The sequence below is a fragment of the Mytilus edulis genome, chromosome 1 (assembly GCF_963676685.1).
Source record: "Mytilus edulis chromosome 1, xbMytEdul2.2, whole genome shotgun sequence".
NCBI classification, from domain to species: Eukaryota; Metazoa; Mollusca; class Bivalvia; order Mytilida; family Mytilidae; genus Mytilus; species Mytilus edulis.
In genome coordinates, this window is record NC_092344.1 from 16,128,275 (window position 1) to 16,152,872 (window position 24,598).

At 32.8% G+C, this 24,598-nt stretch overlaps 1 protein-coding gene across 1 annotated transcript; it reads left to right on the plus strand.

The window, feature by feature from the left end:
• Positions 1-5,435: 5,435 nt before the first annotated feature.
• Positions 5,436-20,798, plus strand: LOC139524920 (uncharacterized). Its single transcript, XM_071320096.1, has 2 exons — positions 5,436-6,052; positions 19,378-20,798. Exons 1-2 carry the CDS (start codon positions 5,488-5,490, stop codon positions 19,872-19,874), a joined length of 1,062 nt encoding a protein of 353 aa, XP_071176197.1. The 5' UTR covers positions 5,436-5,487; the 3' UTR covers positions 19,875-20,798.
• Positions 20,799-24,598: the final 3,800 nt, after the last annotated feature.

Below are 24,598 nucleotides of genomic sequence, written 5' to 3' on the forward strand. Positions count from 1 at the left end.
CTAATAAAACTATATTTCTTATCCACAATATATCCTTATTTGTCGTATTGGTATTCATTTTTTTCAAAACTCAATCCGCAACTGCCTGTGACACTAAATCATAACTTATACAAGTACACACCCGTGATATCGCGGGTCCGTGACTGAATTTAAGTATATAACTATGCCTAAGCCTTATTTTAGTAATTGGTATTGTCATCTGATAAGTCATGTCGATTATAAGATACACAGTTTTCTCTGCTTTCAAATCTTTCTGTTTGAACCCGTCGACCTGGAACTTATCAGTTATTGGAAATATTAATTATTTGGAAAACAAAAGGTCTTGGCTATACAGGAATGGAGTATTTTTTAATCAACAGCATTGTCCTATATTAGTTATCTTAGAAAGTCTTGCTGATTGCTGAATAAAACTACAATAGGGAACCATTTGACAATAATTGAATTTAGTAGTGTCAGTCCTTTGATTATGACCCGTGTATATAGTAAAATCCTAAATACACCGTTTGGTGGTGCGCCTGTCAAATGCGGAACATACAGATAAGATAATAGCTGAATATACTATTTGTATCGGTATCGGATTCGACCCGGAACTTGTTAATTATTGGCAATATTAATTATGCTGAAAACAAAAGGGTCTGGAGTGGTGTAATTTTTAATCTACACCATTGTCCTATATTAGTTATATTAGAGTTGAATTCTTTGATTTGTCGTTTTTACCCGATGACGGCTGACAAATTGGACCTCGTAATTTTAGTATTATAGATAGCCTTGAAAATGAGAATTTTGTCATATGAGCTTCATCGGACAGAATCGACATTATGCACGTGTATGTGCACGTATACATTTACATAAATAAGACTTTGACTGATTTTCGAACAACCAAATACGAAATAAAAGATGAATTTGGGGACTGTTTTGTATGAGTCTTGTATAAACCAAATTTTCAGTTTCAGATTGCATTATAGATATTTTATTTCAAAACTGGATTGTAGAATGCTAACGTTAACACGGTGTCAGTACTGGTCAATTTCACAAGGACAAGAATGAGAAAAACCCTAACAAACTAATTATACGGTATGGGTTTTGTTCGTTTAAGAATGTCGTACATCATCCTGTAGTTGCTTACATCCACGTAATTTGGACTCTGATGGACACATATTTTATTGTCAACCATATATCTTTATTTTCATAATAAAATTGAATAATTCATTAGTATATCAATCAAAAATTAATGTTTTCGAATTTCTTTAAAATATTTGCATATGATAAAAACGGATTATCATTTTCAAGAAAGGAATGTTTCATTTGAATGGAATATTATATTTTTAATGTTAACCTCTATTCTTGTAGTATTATTCACAAAATATACTTTAGCCCAAGCTTGAGCTGATGTGAAGTTTTGTAAAGGTCACCGATTAAGCAGCTGCACTGTTTTATTTCTGTCTAAATTGTTAAAATATCCAAACAATGACTGATAATGATGGATCAATATTTTAATTGAAAGTCAGAGTAATCATTAGTATATTAAAATTACAAAGTCCAAATAAACAATTTACAAGGCACAGACTCTTTATAATATACCAGTATTTCATGCGTATCTTGAACCAGACGCAACAGATGTTTTAATAATTTATTTTGCCAAATGTTTTCTTTAATTGCTGAAGTTGAATTTCCTGGAATTTAGTGTCCATTGTTGACATACGTTCATACGATCTTTGTGAATTTTTGAAACTTTTTCTCGGTTCCCCCTTTTTAGCTCACCTGCCCCGAAGGGCCAAGTAAGCTTTTCACATCACTTTGCGTCCGTCGTCCGTCGTCGTCGTCGTCGTCCGTCGTTAGCTTTTACAAAAATCTTCTCCTCTGAAACTATTGGGCAAAATTAATCCAAACTTGGCCACAATCATCATTGGGGTATCTAGTTTAAACTAGAGGCTCTTAAGAGCCTGTGTCTCTCACCTTGGTCTATGTGCATACATGTATTAAACAAAGGACACAGATGGATTCATGACAAAATTGTGTTTTGATGATGGTGGTGTGTTTGTAGATCTTACTTTACTGAACATTCTTGCTACTTACAATTTCCTCTATCTATAATAAACTTGGCCTATTAGTTACACAGAGCAAAATATTTCGTAATTTTTTTTTAAAAATTACAAAATTAATGAAAATTATTAAAAATTGACTACAAAGGGCAATAACTCCTTGAAGGGTCAACTGACCATTTTGGTCATGTTGACTTATTTGTAGATCTTATTTTGCTGAACATTATTGCTGTTTACAGTTTATCTCTATCTATACTAATATTCAAGATAATAACCAAAAACAGCAATATTTCTTTAAAAATTACCAATTGTGGGGCAGCAACCCATCAACCCATTGTCCAATTCATCTGAAATTTTCAGAGCAGATAAATATTGACTGGATAAACAATTTAACCCCTTTTCAGATTTGCTCTAAATGCTTTGGTTTCAGAGTTATAATCCAAAATCTACATTTTACCCCTATGTTCTATTTTTAGCCATGGCGGCCATCTTGGTTGGTTGGCCTGGTCACCAGATAGAAACTCCAATGATGATTAGAGAGCCGTGGTGTAGTGGTTAGTGCATCGGACTACTAACACAAAGGTTCCTGGTTCGATTCCCGTCTGGGATGAAAAATTTCAGGGACTGAATTTTCGGCTCTCCCTTGACACCATTTGCGAGCATGGTCTTGAGGAAACGATGATAGTCCGTCGGACGGGGACGATAAATGGCTGACCCGTGTTAAGAGAGGGCCATATCTCTTGCACGTTAAATACACCCTTGTAGATTTCGAAAAAGAGCAGGCTAATGCCGCTACAAGGCAGCACTCGCACCCGCAAAGTGGAAAGGGATTAATATAAGTTGCAAAACTTGTTTCCCAATCCACTGTAAATAAATATGTTTAAACTAATGATGATTGTGGCCATGGCGGCCATCTTGGATGGTTGGGTGGGTTGCCGGACATATTTTTTCAAACTAAATACTCCATTGATGATTGTGGCTAAGTTTGGTTCAATTTGGCCAAGTGGTTTCAGAGGAGAAGATTTTTGTAGAGGTTAACAGACGACGCCGGACGACGACGACGACGGGCCAGGTGAGCTAAAAATGTGTGGCGTGACCCGGCCAACCAAACAAGATGGTCGCCATGGCTAAAAATTAAAACATAGGGGTAAAATGTAGATTTTGGCTTATAACTCTGAAACCAAAGCATTTAGAGCAAATCTGACATGGGGGTAAAATTGTTTATCAGGTAAAGATCTATCTGCCCTGAAATTTTCAGACGAATCGGACAACCGGTTGTTGGGTTGCTGCCCCCGAATTGGCAATTTTAAGGAAATTATACCGTTTTTTGGCTATTATCTTAAATATTATTATAGATAGAGATACACTGTAAACAGCAATAATGTCCAGCAAAGTAAGATCTACAAATAAGGTAATATGACTAAAATGGTCAGATGACCCCGTAAGGAGTCATTGCCCTTTAAAGTCATTTTAACCAATTTTTCGTAATTTTTTCTTATCTTTTACAAAAATCTTCTCCTCTAAAACTACTGGTCCAAATTCAACCATACTAGGTATCTAGTTTAAAAAATGTGTGCGGTGACCCTGCCGACCAACCAAAATGGCCGCCATGGCTAAAAATAGAACATAGGGGTAAAATGTAGATTTTGGCTTATAACTCTGAAACCAAAGCATTAAGAGCAATTCAGACAAGAGGTTAAATTGTTTATCAAGTCAAGATCTATCTGCCCTGTAATTTTCAGATGAATCGGACAACTGGTTGTTGGGTTGATGCCCCTGAATTGGAAATTTTTAAGGAAAATTTGCTGTTTTTGGTTATTATCTTGAACATTATTATCGATAGAGATAAACTGTAGACAGCAATAATGTTCAGCAAAGTCAGATCTACAAACAAGTCAACATGACAAAAAAGGTCAGTTGACCCCTTAAGGAGTTATTGCCCTTTATAGTCAATTTTAAATAGTTTTGTAAATTTTGTAAATTTTTGTAAATTTTAACAAAATATTTTCCTATGTAACTAATGGGCCAAGTTCATCATAAATTGAGATAATTGTCAGAAGCTTAAATGTTCAGTAAAGTAAGATCTACAAACACGTCACCATCACCAAAACACAATTTTGTCATGAATTCATCTGTGTCCTTTGTTTAATATGCACATAGACCAAGGTGAGCAACACAGGCTCTTAAGAGCCTCTAGTTATTCTTATTCTCAACTTAATTGTGTCTGTGACCTTATTGTATTATTACAATGAGTTATTACACGAATTATAGCGTTCAACACAAAACATAGAAGAATAAGGTTTGGAAATGACAATGTTCTGCTGTTTCGAAATAAATGTGTATTTGTTATAATGTTATTATTATTAGAACATTCAAATTATTCAAATTTGGAAATTTAGCCGCTTTTCATTCTGTTACGCCGTTTTTCTTCGACTAATTGTTAAAAAAAATCCGTGTGTATCTTTTCCACTATTTCTATTAATAAAAACGGTTTGAAAAATCCTGAAACCAAATTTTAAGCCTGACTTTCCAGTAATCAAAGAAATAAGAAAATAGTGTGAAACTGTATCCACAACCATTTTACTTTCCATGGTGTTGGTCTTTTTCAAACATTAACAATTAAAACTCTACGCCAATTTCATAAAACAAAGAGTGTAACATAATATAAAATAGCTATTAAAAGCAAAGCAAATATTTATCTTTCATCATTATAATGTACGTTTTACTGCAATACAACTAAACATTTATTGTAGCAATATGAAAGCGAAAGTGAAAGTTCGGATTTTAGATAGCCATACTAAATATGCTTATTGATATCTCCAGCGAAACTTGTTGGTATATCATACAAGTTGATATTGTGCTTGTGTTAATAAACAATTTCTCTTTTAAATTAATTCATACCAATATTTGTTACAATGGAAGAACAGAATTTAGATTATCTTAAATCATGTAAATTAAATGTCAACATTTTTATCCCAATAGCAAGATTAACGTACATTTGGTAGTTTTTGGAGGAATTCTTAAAAGGCTAGCACCATCAATTAAGTGACCAAAGACGTGTCAGTATAAATAGGATCATAATATAATATTCACTTTTTGATTAAAAGTGAAAATAGAAGTTTAACCATTTATTTTTGTTTCAAGAATACTCTGAAAATAGTATATATTAAAAAAGCTTTACATATTTTGCTACTGCCGGTACAATATTACATTGAAAAGATGAAAGAGTTATGAAGGCAGTTATTTCGTTTGATATGTAACTGGTTTCCTGAAAACTGCAAAATTTGAGGGCGGAGCTTGAAGAATTGACGTGAACAACAATGCATTTACATGCAACCAACTACATGTATTTACATAATCAGATAATCTATTTCATATCTTATCAACCCTCTAAACATAGTTGTATAAGATCTTTAAAAAATCATAACTTGGTAGATAATTAACCATGTGGGAATGTGTGGCATGCTTTCTTTTCATAATTATGATAGCCTTCGCAATGTTTGCTCATGTAACATTTACTGAAATGAAGGAAATGGGGAATAGACACAAGACAGACCTGCGAGACCTTAGAGAAGCAATGCACGGCATGGAAAATGCTTATACAAACAAAATAAATTCTATGAGAGATGAAATGATTGAAATAGAAAGTCGATTCTTCAAGGATGTGAAAAACGTAGAGACCAACATTTTAAAATTGGTAAAGGATTTGAAAGTTGAAATGAATGAAAGAGAAAGTCAATTCAACAGGGAAGTAAACACATTGAATGGAAGCATACAAGTTTTCTCGACTGAAAAGGACAACAAGATAATTAGAATAAAGAATGAGATAGAAAATGTAATTAATGAAAAAGAAAATGCTAATATAGAAGAAATGACTGAGATGAAAGAGAAAATGTTTATCTTGCAGACGAAAACGAACATTAGTCTGGTAACCCTGAGGACAGATTATAAATTGTCCATTCGAAAATCAAATAATCGTTGTATGGATAGTATATATAGAATGAAAACAGGTAAGATCGACAGTATTGTACACTGAAAAAGTTTTAATACGGAAGTTATCATACTTTATGGTAAAAATTCAATACCTGATTACAATGAAGTAAAGCCTTTCATGACCGAGTAAAAACATTTCTAAAAATTATTTCCTTCGATTGATTCTTCATCCCGACCTTTGAATTGAATCCCGTGTGTGTTTAGAACGTATTCCGGTCGACTCGACTTACCGAATATTTTTTTAATGATGGTAAGCAGTGCGATCATTACACTTAAGCTTCATGTCCATGGTTTCCTTCTTTGATTATATACATTACAGTGTCCGATCCTTCAATATCGACAATAAAATATGTTTAGACAAGTAAATTCATTTTCTAAAACGGTCAAAATCACCATGTGTCTAAAAAAGTGAATCGGTTTTAAAGATAGCCACTAAAGCGGGAGGTTTGGCATGCCACAAAACCAGGTTCAACCCCACCATTTTTTTCATAAAATGCCCTGTACCAAGTCAGAAAAATGGCCATTGTTATATTATAGTTCGTTTCTGTGTGTGCTACATTTTAATGTTGTGTTTATGTTGTGTCGTAGTTTTCCTCTTATACTTGATGCGTTTCCCTCAGTTTTAATTTGTAACCCGGATTTGTTTTTTCTCAATCGATTTATGAATTTCAAATAGCGGTATACTACTGTTGCCTTTATTTAAAGAGAATGTACAAAAATATGCCAGTAGCACCAAATTCCCCCTTAAAGAAGAAAACGTTTCATTAGTTACTAGAATACAATCACAGTCGTAGAAAAGAAAACCCAAAACATAGATCAAATAGACACGAATGAAAAACTCATATGCTACGATATGTATATTGTTTTATGTTATCTACAGCTGCCTACATACATATTATTTGGACTCCGGTAAAAAATTGTTTCATTTACTTTGGGACGTTACTTTGACGTTTATTTTAAAATGAAGACCCGTACATAAATTATTGTATTTAAAAAATGAACACTTAGGGGGCTCAATCCTAAAACCAAATTCAAAATCAAAATTGGAATTCGTAGAATAGTTGATTAAATTTAATATTTTGAGAAAAACGACCAGCATTCTCAGCTACTTTTACAAATGAAAGGGCGATACCATTAACCCATGGCGAAATACTCAAGGTAGCACTCCACAGTTAGGTGTGTAGTTTCGCATTTTGGCCCCTGTGGATTTTTTCAAATATGAGAGCTAGTGTGCAATAAAATTATTTTTTGGATAGCTGAGTATTAAAATAGCCTTTGTATTGGGTTTATATGAACATCAAGATTATGTAACGTATGTAATATAGGCTGTTTTCTGTATGACAGTCCGTATTTGCATGCCCCTACCATACATTGGTCCGGCAATTATTGTAATGGTTTTTTCCAACTTTTTATCGCACGAACTTTGTGATTGGATTTTACGAAAAAATGAGGCGAAAGACACCCATTTTTTATTTGATCATTAGGAAGATTTATGAAAACAGTTTCTAAAAAGGTATCACTCAAAGGCATTGAAATTCTAGTTTGATCCAAATTTTGGGGGGATATGTGACATGTCCACCCCCCTTTTTGCAATATTTTATGGTAAATAAATGCAGAATGTTGCCATGGATACACATAAAAGGAATTAATTTTCACTCTTTTAACTTATGAAAATCAAATCTATGGAATATACTGATTACATACATATGCACATGTACAACACAAACAGTTAGGTTAATGTATTAGAAATCCAGGAATAGGAGATGATAAAACATTTTGTGGCTCATTTTTAATTTTATTTTCTAACTGTGGAGTGCTACCTTATGGCACATCAGAAAGCACAGAAATGCACTTTTTAAGATAAAATTGACCACAAATCTTTAGTCTTTTATGTTCTTGTTTTAGTTCTGAAGGTAAAAAATCTGCTATGAATCCAATTTATGTTTATTTTATTGTTTACTGTCCTTAGCAACCAAATATACACATTTTGACACTTAGACATGTTGCGGTCTTAAATTTGTACTCCATTAGCTTCGCCATTGTAACCAAAGACTGCGCTTTATATGATATCCTCAGAATGTATCGCTTTATATTTTTGAATGCGAATAAGTCAAATAAACATTTTTAGCAGGATTTTATATTATAATTTGGCATTAATTAAATTTAATGATGCCAGTACTGCTAGAAATTTATACCCTGCTTGAGAGCTTCTAAACCAAGGTTAGGTATGCTATTTACAGCAAAATTGACCTATAAGTGCTTTCAAATACCTAAACATTGTACAATTTGTCCTCTTTTAAGGTAATTTTATGATTTTAAATTAGATAATGGGAAAAGTTTTAGAAATTTACCCCAAAAATGAGACAGACTTGAAGTTTTTCACTATTATCCAGCATTTATTTTTAAATCACTTTTTGTCGCGTTTCAACATCAACTGCTAACCTTCATAAAATCTTTATTACTGAACCAATTTTAAAAACTCAGGTACCATTTTCATCGTAACAGCTAGTAGAATACAGAAAATATAATAAAAATTGAGGTAGGAGGGGAAAAATTTCACCTTAAGGTAGCACTCCACAGTTAGGTGTGTAGTTTCGCATTTTGGCCCCTGTGGATTTTTCAAATATGAGAGCTAGTGTGCAATAAAATTCATTTTTGGATAGCTGAGTATTAAAATAGCCTTTGTATTGGGTTTATATGAACATCAAGATTATGTAATGTATGTAATATAGGCTGTTTTCTGTATGACAGTCCGTATTTGCATGTCCCTACCATTGATTGGTCCGGCAATTATTGAAATGGTTTTTTCCAACTTTTTATCGCACGAACTTTGTGATTGGATTTTACGAAAAAATGAGGCGAAAGACACCCATTTTTTATTTGATCATTAGGCAGATTTATGAAAACAGTTTCTAAAAAGGTATCACTCAAAGGCATTGAAATTCTAGTTTGATCCAAATTTTGGGGGGATATGTGACATGTCCACCCCCCTTTTTGCAATATTTTATGGTAAATAAATGCAGAATGTTGCCATGGATACACATAAAAGGAATTAATTTTCACTCTTTTAACTTTTGAAAATCAAATCTATGGAATATACTGATTACATACATATGCACATGTACAACACAAACAGTTAGGTTAATGTATTAGAAATCCAGGAATAGGAGATGATAAAACATTTTGTGGCTCATTTTTAATTTTATTTTCTAACTGTGGAGTGCTACCCAAGTTTGACAATATCCACATAAACATCGGAGAGGGATACGATCCAGCGACGGGATATTTTACCGTTCCAAAAGCCGGATTTTTTTTTGTTTCCTGTACAGTTCGATCTATTGAAAATAAACATATTCACGCTTATCATGCTTATCTCTGGAAAAATACTGATAGATTATTATTAGCATATGGAAGAAATTGGAACACTGGAAGTTTTGGCTTCCCTATTAATTTACAAATGGGGGATCTACTCTTTGTGAGACATGATGATGGACCTTATATTGCCAGTAAACGAAGAGGTTTATGGAGGATCGACATCAGTTTTTGCAGCCACGTTCATCAGCAATCTTTATTATGGAGACATGAAATTCAACTCCATTCTAAGCAAGAATATCTTGATGGTTATTTGAACTGGAGACGAAACATTCATTTAATTAATGATTTTGTATTTGCATTGTATCATAGATCAAACTATTTGTTCAGTGTATTACGGCACTTGTGTTAATATGTATTTTGATTGAGTTAAAATAGAGAAAAGAAATGGGGAATGTGTCAAAGCGACATCAACCCGACCATAGAGCAGACAACAGCCGAAGGCCAACAATGGGTTTTAAGCTATTTCAATTGATATTTGATAGTGTGTCTTTCTATGTTGTGATGTTACACTATTATTTCAGATTAGGGTAAATGTTTGGTATCATTAAAACGTTTAAATCCGCTGCAATTGTTTGCTCCTGTCCTAAACCAGGACTATAATGTTCAGTAGTTGTCGTTTGTTGATGGAGTTCATAAGCGTTTCTTGTTCCTTGTTTTTTTTTTATAGATTAAACTGTTAGTTTTCCCGTTTGAATGATTTTACACTAGTAGTTTGTGGGGCCCTTCATACTAGTAGCTTGCTGTTCGGTGTGAGCCAAGAATCCGTGTTGAAGACCATACTTTGACCTATAATGGTTTACTTTTATAAATAGTGAATTGGATGGAGAGTTATCTCGTTGGCACCACATCTTTTTATATCTACATGTATTAAGTTTTACACTAACTTATAATTTCGATTTTCTTAAATGTTTTTTTTTATTGGATTGTTAATAAGGATAAACTTGAGTGTAAAGTTTTCAGATTTGCTACGCCACGTGTGAATGTACATGTCTATTCTTTACGTTTCTAACTTGAACCTTGGAAATCTTTAATACATGTGTTATGTAAGATTTATCTAACTTTATTTTTGGCACCATAACAAATATCACCGTGGAGTTTTTGGGTAGAATGAAAATGGACGAAAAAGGTAAATATAACACTCTTTCTAAAGTTGTTTTTCATAAAACATTTCCCTCTTAACAACAACAAAAACAAGGTCAAGGTCAGTGTGCTGTTTTTTTTTTTTTTTTTTTTTTTTTTGGGGGGGGGGGGTTCAATAGTCTCATTCATATTGATAACTATTTTCACCACTGGGTCGAAGCCATTGCTGATGGACGTTTCTTCTCCGAGGGTATCACCAGCCCAGTAGTCAGCACTTCGGTGTTGACATGAATATCAATTATATTGTCATTTTTATAAATTTCCTGTTACAAAACTTTGAATTTTTTTAAAAACTAAGGATTTTCTTATCCCAGGAATAGATTACCGTAGCCGTATTTGGCACAACATTGAGGAATTTTGGTCCTCCATGCTCTTCAACTTTGTATTTGCTTGGCTTTCTAACTATTTTGATCTGAGCGTCACTAATGAGTCTTATGTAGACGAAACGCGCATCTGGCGTATTAAATTATAATCCTGGTTCTGTGATAACTATATACTCCTTCAGTGGCACACCACTGTTATTTCAAACATGCTTCTTTATTCTGAGTATGAGACATTTCTTATCTAAATTTTGAATATGATGCACATCTCAATTGTCCAAAAATAAACATAACTAATGAACATCTATGACACAATAAATCATATCCAAATTTAGCAAAACCAGTTTATAACTAAGCAGCATTTGAAGACCCGTATCTGCTATCACCCCGAAATAGTAAAAAATCAAAATACCGAACTTCTAGGACAATTCTAAACGAAAAGTCTCTAAGCGAATGGTAAAATCATAAGCTCAAAATATCAAACAAATGGATAACAACTGGCATATTCCTGACTTGGTTCAGAATTTTTTTTTATGTAGAAAATGGTGGATTAAACCTGGTTTTATAGCTAGCTAAAGCTAAAAGAATCATGGAAATATTACACTGCATGAAATATTGCGGATGATGCAGTCAGTTAAGTGTGTCTCGATAATCTGAAAGTGGAGTTTATGTCGACAAAATAATCGATGGTCGACATTAAAGCTGTGATAAAATGATCCACAATTGTATTAACAGTTAGTTTTCCCCTGTATTGATAGACGTAATCACAAAGTGTCCTTATGTATGAAAATTGGGGTCGTTTATGTATTGGTCAGCAAAATATTGTTGACTTTTACATGCAAAAAGTACTGGAATTCTTGCTATTGATAATTTATTTTATATACCCTCATATGTATATTTATCATATGTTTAGTAGTAAATACTGTAGTTTTGAATATTTGATAAATAACCTGCTGTTTAATCCATATCGCGCAACTTTGATGCGCACCCTTTATTGCATACCCTTTATCACACCCCTACCCTTTATCGCATACCCTTTATCACACCCCTACTTTTTTCTTCTTTTTTTTTAACATTAAGTCAGTTTTTATTATGTAAACTTAAGAAATATTTTTCCTCAAAATAGGTCCAATAGAACGGTCATTCGGGCGTGGCGCAATTTATTGAATGACGTCATTGTTTGGTATGTACATGTGACGTCCCGAACGTCAATTTTTCATATTTTTTGGCACACTAAATGCAACTATAAAAAATACAAAACACACAAAAAAATACAATAATAAACAAAATATTTTTTAAACAACAGCACGCAAAACTGTAAGGTAACCCAGGTGCTTTGGATAAGTAATTGAGCAGTTCTTTTGTGCCTTTAAAACAAAACAAAAGTATAACTGATGGTAACCCAGTGCAATGGATCAGAAAACAGTTCATATAATATAACTCTCCTGTTGAAATGTATGATAAAGCGTATAAAACATGGTAAAATCCGTATCATATGTCGTATCATCCTGAGACACCAATATCAACCAGAGGGCCTTCAGGCCCGAGGGATGATATTGGTCGAGGGTGATACGGCATGTGATACGGATTTTGTCATGTTTTATACGCTTTATCATAAATTTCAACAGGAGAGTATATATGAACTGCTTTCTGATCCCTATAGCACCTGGGTTACCTTCATTTCTTCTTTTGTCTTGTTTTAAAAGTTTTAAAAGAACTGCTCAATTATTCATCCGAAGCACATGGGTTACCTTACAATTTGCGTGCTGTTATTTAAAAAATATTTTTTTTGTCTGTTTTGTATGGTACTTCATTGAGTTCTTTTTTATATTTGCATTTCTTGTGTCAGAAATATGAAAACTCGACGTTTGTGACGTCACATTCGAAACAATGACGTCATTCAATAAATTGCGTCATGCCCGAATGACCGTTCATTTAGAACCCAATTTTAAGGGAGAAAAAAATAATCTTCAGAAGCTTGCATAAATTTAAAACGGAGTTTATGTAAAAATGAAAAAAAAATGAGTAGGGGTGTGATAAAGGGTGCGATAATGGGTAGGAGTGTGATAAAAGGTGTTATGAAGGGTATGATAAAGGGTGCGCATCAAAGTTGTGCGATATGGATTAAACAGCAGGCTATTTATCAAATATTCAAAACTACTGTATTTACTACTAAATATATTATAAATATATATATATATATATATATATATATATATATATATGCGATATATGGTGATAATTTTAGATTATTGATAGGGGACTTCAAAGTATTTCCCTGACGAAGCGTATTGCAAATCGTATTATATAAACATTCATTCGTTTAATTTTTTTCTTCGGGTGTCATATGTCAGGTCGGGAATATAACGCAACATAGATAATAAAAAACCATATACACATGCGTGTTGCCAATCTAAAGAAAAAAAAACCAAACAAATATGACAATACTAGAAACTTGTAAATTGGCTTCTAAGAAAGGTCGGTTAATTACACGAATTTTCGAGGGCAATGTAAAAATATAAAATAAGGGTTGGGAATGACACTGTACTGCTGATGTTTTTTTTTAATGTACAAATATTTTAATTATTTAAATCTGGAAATTTAAGCAACATTTGAAAATGCCTGTACCAAGTCAGGAATATGACAGTTCTTGTCCATTCGTTTTTTGATACGTTTTGTTATTTGATTTTGCCATGTGATTATGGACTTTCCGAATTGATTTTCAGTATTTTTTTGATTTTACTTTTTGCTCAAATATATATCCCATGGATATAGCATTGGAGGTGTCTTCCCGATTGTCCCACTTTTTAAAATTACAGGTAAAAAGGTAGTGAATTTTTGTGGGACAATCGGGAAGATGTTTGTGGGACAATTGGGAAGTTTAATTGTGGGACAATCGGGAATTGTTTTGATTGTGATTAATCTGTTTTATAGTGTGAAGTAGGTAATTACAGGTAACTGATAATTTTTCGGTAATTTAACTTGTAAAATATGAAAAAAAAGATAAAATGATTATTAAATATTTTATTTTGCACATATTAATATGAAATAGCAGTAAACATAGAATATAATGTAAAGTCATAAAATATAATACATCAAGCACTACTCATTTCTTCATTAATGTGTGATAATGGCTTTCAATCAAGCATTTTAGAACACAATTGATAGTATAAAGCACACATAATGTAGAAGGTTCAACAATAAAGCATACACAATACATAAGTATACCATTAAAGCTTAATCATACATAGCACAAAATATCATTAAACAAATCTAGTCCAAATGTAACAAATAGGAGGCAGTGTCTGCAAACTGAAATACAGTAATATCACCATTCTGTAGTTGATCTTTCAGTTGTTGAGTTTGGTATATTTCCTTCTTTTTGTAGGTCTTATTCCTCTTGCATGGTACTGGATAAGAGTTATCTCGTTAAATGCCTGTTCTTCTTTGAGGTACTTTAGTAGTGTATATATGTTTGGGTGTGGCACTTGGATCATTTTCTTCAAGCCGCTGTGCCAACCTCTTAGGTGGTATGTTGTTCTTGGTCCTTCTGTTTGGTAGTGATTTCACAGCTGTCTGTTTGCTTCAACCCAGTAAGTAGTGACGTAATCTGTAAAAGGGGTAGTATTTGCAGTTGAGTCTGAGTTTTCCAACTCTTCTAGTGCATGAAACCAGACGTATTCTACTTCTGCTGTTGGTACGAGTGGGAGAACTGCTGCCCTGCGTATCAGTTGGTGGATGTCTGGTTCCCCTTTGTAGTTTGTGACGAGCCCTATTGATTGCACTTTACGCCAAATACATTGTGTAAAGTGGAAAAAACAGCCTTTGATAGTAATACCCGGAAAAGGTGATCTGGCAGAATTCTGTACAGCAGATTCGTAATCTATGAAGAAAGTAGTTGGGTTCAGTTGAATCTGGCGTTGGGTGCAAGCATTCTTCAGTAGTGAGAAGAATCTGGTATAGATGTCTTCTGACTTTCCAGGTAAAAGTGCAAAAACCAGTGGGAACATCTCTCCATCAATCAGTGCATGTAGAGTATACAGCTGTTCAAAGATTGATGGACATGTGTAGAAGGTACCATCAGCGTAGATTGTATTGTTGTCGTTGTTTGCCAGGTGTTGTAGGTTGCTGTCAGTGGCGAATACAAGAATCTTATCGAAAGTACCATCGTTGATAAGCAAGAATCTTTCAGCAGTTGTAGTTTGGGTCCACTCATCCTGGAGGTCAATATTCAGTAGAGATGTTGGTAGATGTGGTATAAGGTCCTCTCGTTGACGATAAAGACTGGACTTCTGAGAAGGGAAAGTTGGTAGCTGTTCAACCATCCTTTGAGTATCATCATTCCATTCTGGTGTACGAAGCTTGGCTATTTCCTGTTTATAGATTGCTGGTACAGGAGTAGTCTCTGCTCTACATCTTTTCTTTACGTGTTGGAATACTTTGGTCACCTCTAGTTTGGCTGGGTTTGGTGAATGATTGTGTACTAGGTTGAATCCAATGGGTATGTTGTTTAATGTACGAATAGTTGCAGGGCAGGTTCTTGTGGCACATCTATATTAAATTTATTTATACTTTTTTTTTTTAAACATGTTAAATGTATGCATTATATTGATATTTATTTTGAAAAATTATAAATGTTGTTATTTGTATATGTTTTATAATTAAAAGTGACATTTTAGATATGTTTTTAGATACGACATGTTATATTATTTAATGAAAAGTGTATTAATTTCATAATTTAAAAAAAAAAATCTTATACTTAATAAAATGGATATAATCCAAAAATAATACTATATAAAAGTTAATAATCAATTCTTGTTATTTTAACAAAATAAACACAAAGTCATCTGTTTATTTAAGAACATTTCACATAAAAAATAATGTGGGACAATCAGAACTTTTCATGTGGGACAATCAGAACTCTAAAATTTTAAAAAGTGGGACAATCGGGAATAAACCTAAAGAACCGCATTGGAAGATTATTATGTGCTTGTGTTCATAAGAAAACAGTTAACCATACATTCCTCTGACCTGTAGACACTTTTTATTGTCTTTGTTTCTGCAGTTTGTTCACGAATTTCCATTCTAATTATCAATTTATCAATTATTTTCCATCTTACTTTAAGAGGAATTTATTAATTCTATCCAAACAAATAGGAATTTTTCTTTTTTTCATACCAATTTCTGCAAAAGAAGTTCTGAAAGTTTTCAATTAACTTCGTAGTTTCTATAGGAAGTCTTGAAAAGTCTGGATCAGCATTGGAGAGATCAATGACATTAAGAGTAGGAATAAGTTCATTCTATTCACTTCATCATCAATAAAGACAACAGTAGTATACCGCTGTTCAAAATTCCTAAATCGATAGAGAAAAAACTGGATATAGAATTTGAATCAATCAAATAATTTTCCAATCAAATAAAACTATCACAAAACGTTATGGAAAGCGGAGTAGATGAATATATTTTGCAAATACTATATATTGAACTAGCTTTTTGAAAAATGGTCGAATATATAAATGGATTGCATTTGTTGGATACATGACTCATTGCTTCAAAACTGTGCAGAAATTTATAAGAACCTGAAGATATGATACATAGAGGCTTATAGAATTGACTTTAATTACATTGTATTTACATGCAAGAACTTGCAATTGTATTTATCATGTTTATATAATCGGTTAATCTATTTCTTATCGTATCAACCTTTAAACCATAGTTTTATATGCGGTAGTGGTATGAGCTTTTTTTTAAAAACTAAATCAAACTGGCTGGGACATTGAATCACAACTTAGAAGTAAATCATTCATGGAAGCAGCATGGGTTTGTTCAATGGTCGGACTAATGATAATGTATGTCGTATCGTTTGTTCAAGTAGAATTTATGAAGAAAAAAATGGAGGTTCGACTTAAGACAAACTTGCGAGAAGCAATGTACGACATGGAAAAGACTTATTCAAATAAAATCAACGTATTAAAGGATGAATTGGATAAGGCTCATATAAACAAAATAAACAGCGTGAAGGATGAATTGGATAAGGCCCATTCAAACAAAATAAACAGCGTGAAGGATGAATTGGATAAGGCTTTTATTAACAACATAAATACTAAGATAAACGAAATCGAAAATCGATTCAACAAAGATTTTAAAAAAGTATCAATGTTAGAAATGAAAAGGGTGTTTACAAACAACACAAACGTTGTGACAGATAAACTGAAAGAGACAGAAAGTCATTTCGACAAGGAAGTGAATATATTGAGGAAAAAAATACAAGTATTCTCGACAGAAGCGGATGCAAGAATTATTGAATTTGAAACTTTGATCGAAGAAAAAGAAAACGATAATAAAAAAGAGATGTCCAGTGTACGTGAGGAAATGAATATGTTTATGATGAAAAATGAAATTAGTCAGAGTACCATGAGGGCAGAATTTAAATTATCACTCCAAAAATCCAAATAATCGTTGTATGAATAGTATCAATAGAATGAAAACAGGTAAAATCAATAGTATGTTTTAACGTTGAGGTTATTTTGCTTTTAAAGTTTAAAGTAGACCTCTAAAGTAAATATAATGTACATAAACACAATAACTCAATATCGACTTTCACAAAATTTTCTCATGGAATATCATAAAACTTTACGCTTAATCATCAAGACAGCCGAAAGGAACTATGACATCTTGGATAAAGTTAAATTATTGCCTGTACCAAGGCAGGAATATGACAATTGTTATCCATTCATTAGATGTATTTGAGCTTTTATTTTTTGCCGTTTGATAATGGACTTTCCTTTTTGAATTTTCCTCGGAGTTTGTGATTTATTTTTGTTTTTATACTTTAGAAAATATTGACCTAAAATATGCTTGCATTGAAAATGTCTACTTGTTTGTGCAGATATTCATGAAAATAGCTAAATAGTATTGTTCATTGCATATTTATGATAAATGTACATATCAATTAAACCGAAATTGATATTATCGCTATTTAACGAGATTTCCTTTGACTAATAATTTTCATTCTCAGCGGATACGAGTGAAATGAAAAATTATCGGTAGAAACTAAGGGGGTACGTGGCGTGACTTCGTCATAGGTTAAATAGCGATAAACAGATTATCTTTGGTCATCCTTTTCTCACTTTCGCCGTACCGGCTCAAGCAAGAAATTTAATCTTGTTGTGGTGATCAAGATAAGTTATAAAAATCGAATCTGCGATAAAAATTTAAGGAGGCTCCAGGGTTTTATATGTAGGATTTTGCATTTTTTTTTTCTAGAAATGAACTTTATCATATACTTAATAGAAAAATAAATTAAAAATTGGGGTCACTGTTTATTTAAGCTAACAATCTACCTTCGAAAAAAAGCATGCATTTTTGTTGAGTACCTTTTTTCTGTTGAACTAATGTGAGAAATAGAGGTAATATCGAAACAAGAAAAGGACTAAATTACAGAAATTGCTTTAATTTTACAATTGTTTAGTTTAAGTACAGCTTATTTGAAAAAAAAAAAATAATAAAGAGATTTTTGTACCTTATCAAAAAGTAACAGCTTATCGTGTAGTAATTAAAATTTGTCATGAAAAAAAAGTTTAAATTTTTGCTGAAATTTTTGTTCCCTCGAGCCTCCTTAAACGTATATCCTAATGAATTTAAGTCAGAGAAACTAAACAATTTACGGTCTCGATAATATGTATCAGAATTTCGTTGAATTCAAGTTTAGACGCCATCTAATTAACCATCGAGGTGACCTCCGAAGACTTCCACTCGTCTTATAAAACTAAATAAACATAAATATAGATAAAAATAAATAGGAAACGCGTGCAATTAGATTTTTCTAAGTCTTTATTTCATGTCATAGGTATGTAAATTTGTCATTTTTACCTGTATTAGAATAAGTTTTTGTGGATCAAATCAGTTAACCAAACTGTTTACCCTTGTTTCATTTTCAAAGTTGAGAAATCCCTAATATGATAAACTACGTAAACAAAGTTCATCGTTTAAGTCGGTCAATCGATTGAATTATTGGAGCAAAAGTAACATAAATGATGAAATCTTTTATTTAAACAAAAATAGCCGGATCTTTCTCGTATGTTGTTATTAATTTTCAGAAGTTCGTCAATTTTATATTGACCTGTTAAATCAATCACAAAAGTATCCTGCTTGGAAATATATTTTTCTGATGTAGGTAAAGAAAGAAAGCACTTTTGACGCACGAAATTTATGAAGTGTTTTTCCCCATTCCCCTACGAATGATACGTTGGTTTTGTGAAAAATGTCCTTGCTCAGCAGTATAACACGTTGTCTTTTAAATCTATAAAAAGAAAAAATCCAAAAAATAATGTCACTTTGACGTCAGAATTAAAACTGTTACATTATTATGTACAATAGTTATCAAAAGTACAATGTATCACCTCATGAAATATAATAAAATTATAAAAACAGCTCCAAAACAAAGAGGATCACTGAAGTTCTTAATTAAACAAAAAAAATTAGGTTGATTGCATTTATTATTTCAGAAATACGACCAGCATTTGCAGCTTCCTTTACAAATGAAAGGGCGATGCCATTATCCCATGGCGAAATACTAAAATTTGACAGTGTCAATTTGAACATCGGAGAAGGATACGATTCAGCTACGGGATATTTTACCGTTCCAAAAGCCGGAATTTATTTTGTTTCCTGCACGATTCGATCAATCGAAAATAGACATATTAGCGCATTTCTCTGGAAAAATAGGGAAAAATTAGTGTTAGCATATGGAAGAAATTGGAATACTGGAAGTTTTGGCCTGCCTGTTAATTTACAAAAAGGTGATTTACTCTTTGTTAGGCATGATGATGGACCTTATATTGTAAACGAAGAAGTTCATGGAGGATCGTCATCATTTTTTGCAGCCACATTCATTAACAATTTGCATTCTGAATACAAGAGAATTTACTCATCAGCAGGAGACATTAAGTTTAATTCCACTCTAAGCAAGTTTTCTTCTGAAACTATAGAGAAGGTAATTTAAATAGGAAAATGTGTTATTGAATTGGATTGTAAATAGGATTATCCAGAGATGTTTGTGCATTTTCTAATCCATGTATAAATGTTAATTTTTTTCTGTTCGAGTTTCTAATCTGAATTCATTAAAATTTAAAACTGCTTGCTCTTTTGTGAGAGTGTGAAATTTGTTGACTGTGGTGTTGAAAATTAATACATATGTGAGCAGGTTAAAAATTCAGTAACGAAAATAGATGTACAGTCACGAAGGAATAATTCACTATATCAAAATATATCAAATCTGTTATGTAGTAATACATTAAGCACTTCTTGAAGACGTGAGGCTGCTTTGATCCAGCAATCATCAGATAGAAAATTTGCAATAAATTATCAATCAACATTAAAAGAAGGATAGATTCGAGTAGTATGGTTTTCAATGATACAATTATTCTGGAACTATATAAATCAGTTGAAAAGGGCTCAACTCATCAGATCGATCCGAAGCAGAAAAAATTTAACAAAAACACAGACCAGACTTAGAAGCTTATCTATCATCACACGAAAAAAAGACATACAGTAAAGATTTAAATGTATTCGCAGTTGCGGACAGCTAGTGTAGGGCCAATAACAATAAATACAGAAATCGTGTAATTTAGACTAAATTATCAATCAGTACACATCCAACATCCAATAGATTTAGTGTAAAGACGTGAGATTGTACAATATCAAAATATCGGTATCGACAGATTGTAGTACCACGAATGTGATTAACTGTATACCGATAATATTTAGTATGGATGTAATTGGCTGATAACAAAATCAATACTTATACCAATAAAACATTATTTGAAGATCTAAGTACAGTGTTGAATTGGAAATCATTTAGAATAAGTTTATTTAAAGGATTGATAAGTTTATTCGAATCGTATCTTAATTCCAACCAATTTTTCAAACAAAATATTTGTATCTATCTCATTATGAAAGAATTAAGTGAAGTCAATCGTGGTAAAGAAATCCCTGACTTACTACTAATTTACCGCTCATAGAAACCCAAACGTCACTATAAACATGGTGATATCAACATTGTCCCTTTTTCTTTAGATAACAAAAAAAGCATTGCCAAGTTTGATTTGAGCACACACGGGCAATATTTAGAATTTGAAAGTACGCGCATTACTAAATATTAGAGGCAAATCATGACATTATCTGTCCTTTGCTCTGACGTGCATTTCTGTTTAAAAGAGGGACGAAAAATACCAGAAGGACAGTCAATAAAATTGAGAATGGAAATGGGGAATGTGTCAAAGAGACAACAACCCGACCAAATAAAAAACAACAGCAGAGGGTCACAAACAGGTCTTCAATGTAGCGAGAAATTCCCGCACCCGGAGGTGTGCTTCAGCTGGCCAACTCATATATCAAAATTAAACTGACAACGCCATGGTGATATTTAAAATGTCAACTGAGAAGCGAGTCTAGTCATTATGATTATCCTTAAATGGCCGTTGAATTTATGCATGTTGACGTTTTAAATATCACGATGTATCTACTTTCCGCTATATAGATGATGTTCTTTCACTAAATAATTCAAAATTTGGTGACTATGTTGAACGCATCTATCCCACCGAACTAGAGATAAAGGATAGAACAGATACAGTTAAACGGCCTCATATCTTGACTTAAATCATTTAGAATCTTAGTTTGTGTGGTAGGCAAACATCCCTATTGAGGAAAGATAAAAGATTGTAGTCATTTTATGGAACTATCACACAAAAAATTACTTCGATGGATGAACTCGTACTTCTCCATTTAGCGTGGCTCTGAAGGTAGAGTACATGCTGCTAAACATAAAAAAAAATCGATAAATGAATATTACAATTCATAATAAACTCATCATAGATACCAAGATTATATGTTCTTAATTTCGCCTGTCGTCAACATAAGCCTTACCAGTGACGCTCAAATCAAAAAAAGTTTAAAAGGCCAAATTAAGTACGAAGTTGAAGAACATTGAGGACCAAAAATTTATTAAAGTTTTGCAAAATACGAATAAGGTAATCTATTCCTGAGGTAGAAAGCCGTAGTATTTAAAAATAAAAGTTTTGAAAACAATAAATTTATAAATATGACCATATCAATGATAATTCATGTCAACACAGAAGTTCTGACTACTAGGGAAATGATAACTCCACCAACAGTGGCATCGACCCAATGGTTGAAAATAATCACATCATAGATACCAGGATTAAATGATGTACGCCCAAACAGCTTTTCTGAATGTGCTTTCTTTGGGAACGGTTAAACCCAAACTATTTAAAATCCAGGGATGTATTAATGCTCAGAAACATTTAGAGCTATATGATATAATGGGACCTAAACAGAATAGCTAAACTAATCTTTGTTCGAAAGCAAATATTTGACAAACGGATCCTTGATTATGTTACCAACATTTTTAACACACTGTTAGCAGATGAAATCACGAATAAGTTGATGATTTAGCGAGTGTTCGTATGCTTTCAAAAAGTTAAATCACAAAAATACTTTGAATTGTTTTACATTGTCATTTCGGGGCCTATTGTAGCTGACTGTGTGGTATGGGCTTTGCTCATTGTTGAAGGTCGTACGGTGACCTATAGTTGTTAATTTCTGTGTCATTGTTGGTCTCACGTGGAGAGTTGCCTCATTAGCTATCATACCACATCTTCTTTTTTTATATTAACTCCGAGTAGTGTAAACGTGTGTTTTTGCAGACCAAAATTTAAGTATTAAAGTTTTTGCTATCAGAAATTTAGTTCTCGATATTCCCGAAAATGTTTTGGGAAAGTATCATGCAACCAAACATGGGTAAAATTGTAAATATTAAAATCATTTGCCAATAAGTACTTTGTGTGAAGCAACTACGCGTATGACAGAGGACTACACAATCTTAACTTTGGAACGACCTGAATTTCATAGAATTAAATTCATGTATAAAATGTTCTTTTTATATTTAATTTCCATACACTTATTGACCTTGACACAAGTCTTATAAAAAATTGATTTACGTTTGTGAAATAGGATTTGAAAATTAAAGAATATGATGTTATAGCGCATTGCAATAAGACGATTAGACACAGACCACAAAACATAAAATATAACATAAAAAAATCCCGTAAAGATTGAACAACAAAAACCCGGTGTGGTCTCGTTTCCCCAAACATTCCCCAGTCAGTAACCATAGTCAAAAACCCCTTTTAACCACGTGTATACCCAATTTGTATTCTCTTTTTTTTTGGGGGGGGGGGGGAGGGGGAAGTGGACATAAATAAGACTGACTCTTCCAACTACTGAGACAGCATTTCAAGAACAGTGAGTTCCCACAGTTAAACACCTGGTTAGTCCACGACGTGATTTACTTAATTGCGTATTCTTTTTTTTGTGTGGAAAAGGTGAAGAGTTATACATTTGACTCTTCCATCTGCTTAGACAGCATGTCAGGAACATTTACTTCGGATCTTCTGATAAACAAACATAACTACTTGATAGCCATATGGTTCTTGGCGCTGTAGAAGCCAACAGCTTTGGTTGACTTTCTACGTAAACAGTAAATAACACTATGTTGTTGAGCATCGTTTTATATATAATTTCGTAACAATTTCTGTTTGTATTCAACCAAAAATATTTGAAAACCAATTATTGCAAAAAAATATATTGTTAATTTTTTAATATATAGCTTTAAGCAATTAAATAACTTTTTACAGCTTTTTTGAGTTAGGAACTGATATCGGTGGATTACATGTAAATAGCATGTCCTTAAAATGACTCCATAACCTTTACTCAAAACCAGAACACACCAAAACCTTGACAATGGGTTGAAAACAGTTTCGTTGAATTGTCATCTCATATTACAAATAACAAGTCACATTTGGGGATAAGAAAAAATAATTTGGCTTCGACAAATGGAGCATCTTTCTGGACACATGTGACTTAGATTTTCCTTTACATAGCCCCCGTAATACTTTCAATGAGGTGATTTCATCTGCTCATATAAAGAAACCGTTAGACAATAACCTCCTCATTGGCATAAAATGGGAAAGTATTGTATGTTCAAAGCATTTTGAGTACAATGACATCTTGTAATTTTCAAATTAAATTGTTCATATTATTCAAGCCGACGATGTGTTATCTGTTCAAAAATAACCGTCGCTTTAATAAAGTTCCAAGCAAGTTTCATTTTTATTCTTGCATATTCTTGACATGTCACTTTCTTCAGGTATCGTGCATCTTTCAATTAATTCAAACTATACTACAGCAAAAGCTAACATCCGCATAGCTTTAGAATGATTGTATGACATTTTTATAATGCTAGTATATAGTGACCAAGACAGTCACATTTTAATATAGTATATAAATAAAGATCCTTACCTGTATTGTTTATAAACGGGCACAGGACGTTTGCGCTTTTTTACCTGTAAAACGATAGGACATTTGCGCTTCAAATACTATGGACATTTGCGCTTTTAATTTTGATTCACCTGTATTAAATTCACCAGACATTTGCGCTTTTTACCTATAGTCGACTACCTACCGGTCCCAAGCCCGGATAAAAGAGGAGGCTGGGAAGTTATAGATATATATATAAAAAAAAGCGCAAATGTCCTATGTAAAAAGCGCAAATGTCCATTTTTAAAAAGCGCAAATGTCCTATGTTTTGAAGCGCAAGTGTCCACAAAAAAAAGCGCAAATGTCCTATGAAAAAGCGCAAACGTCCCG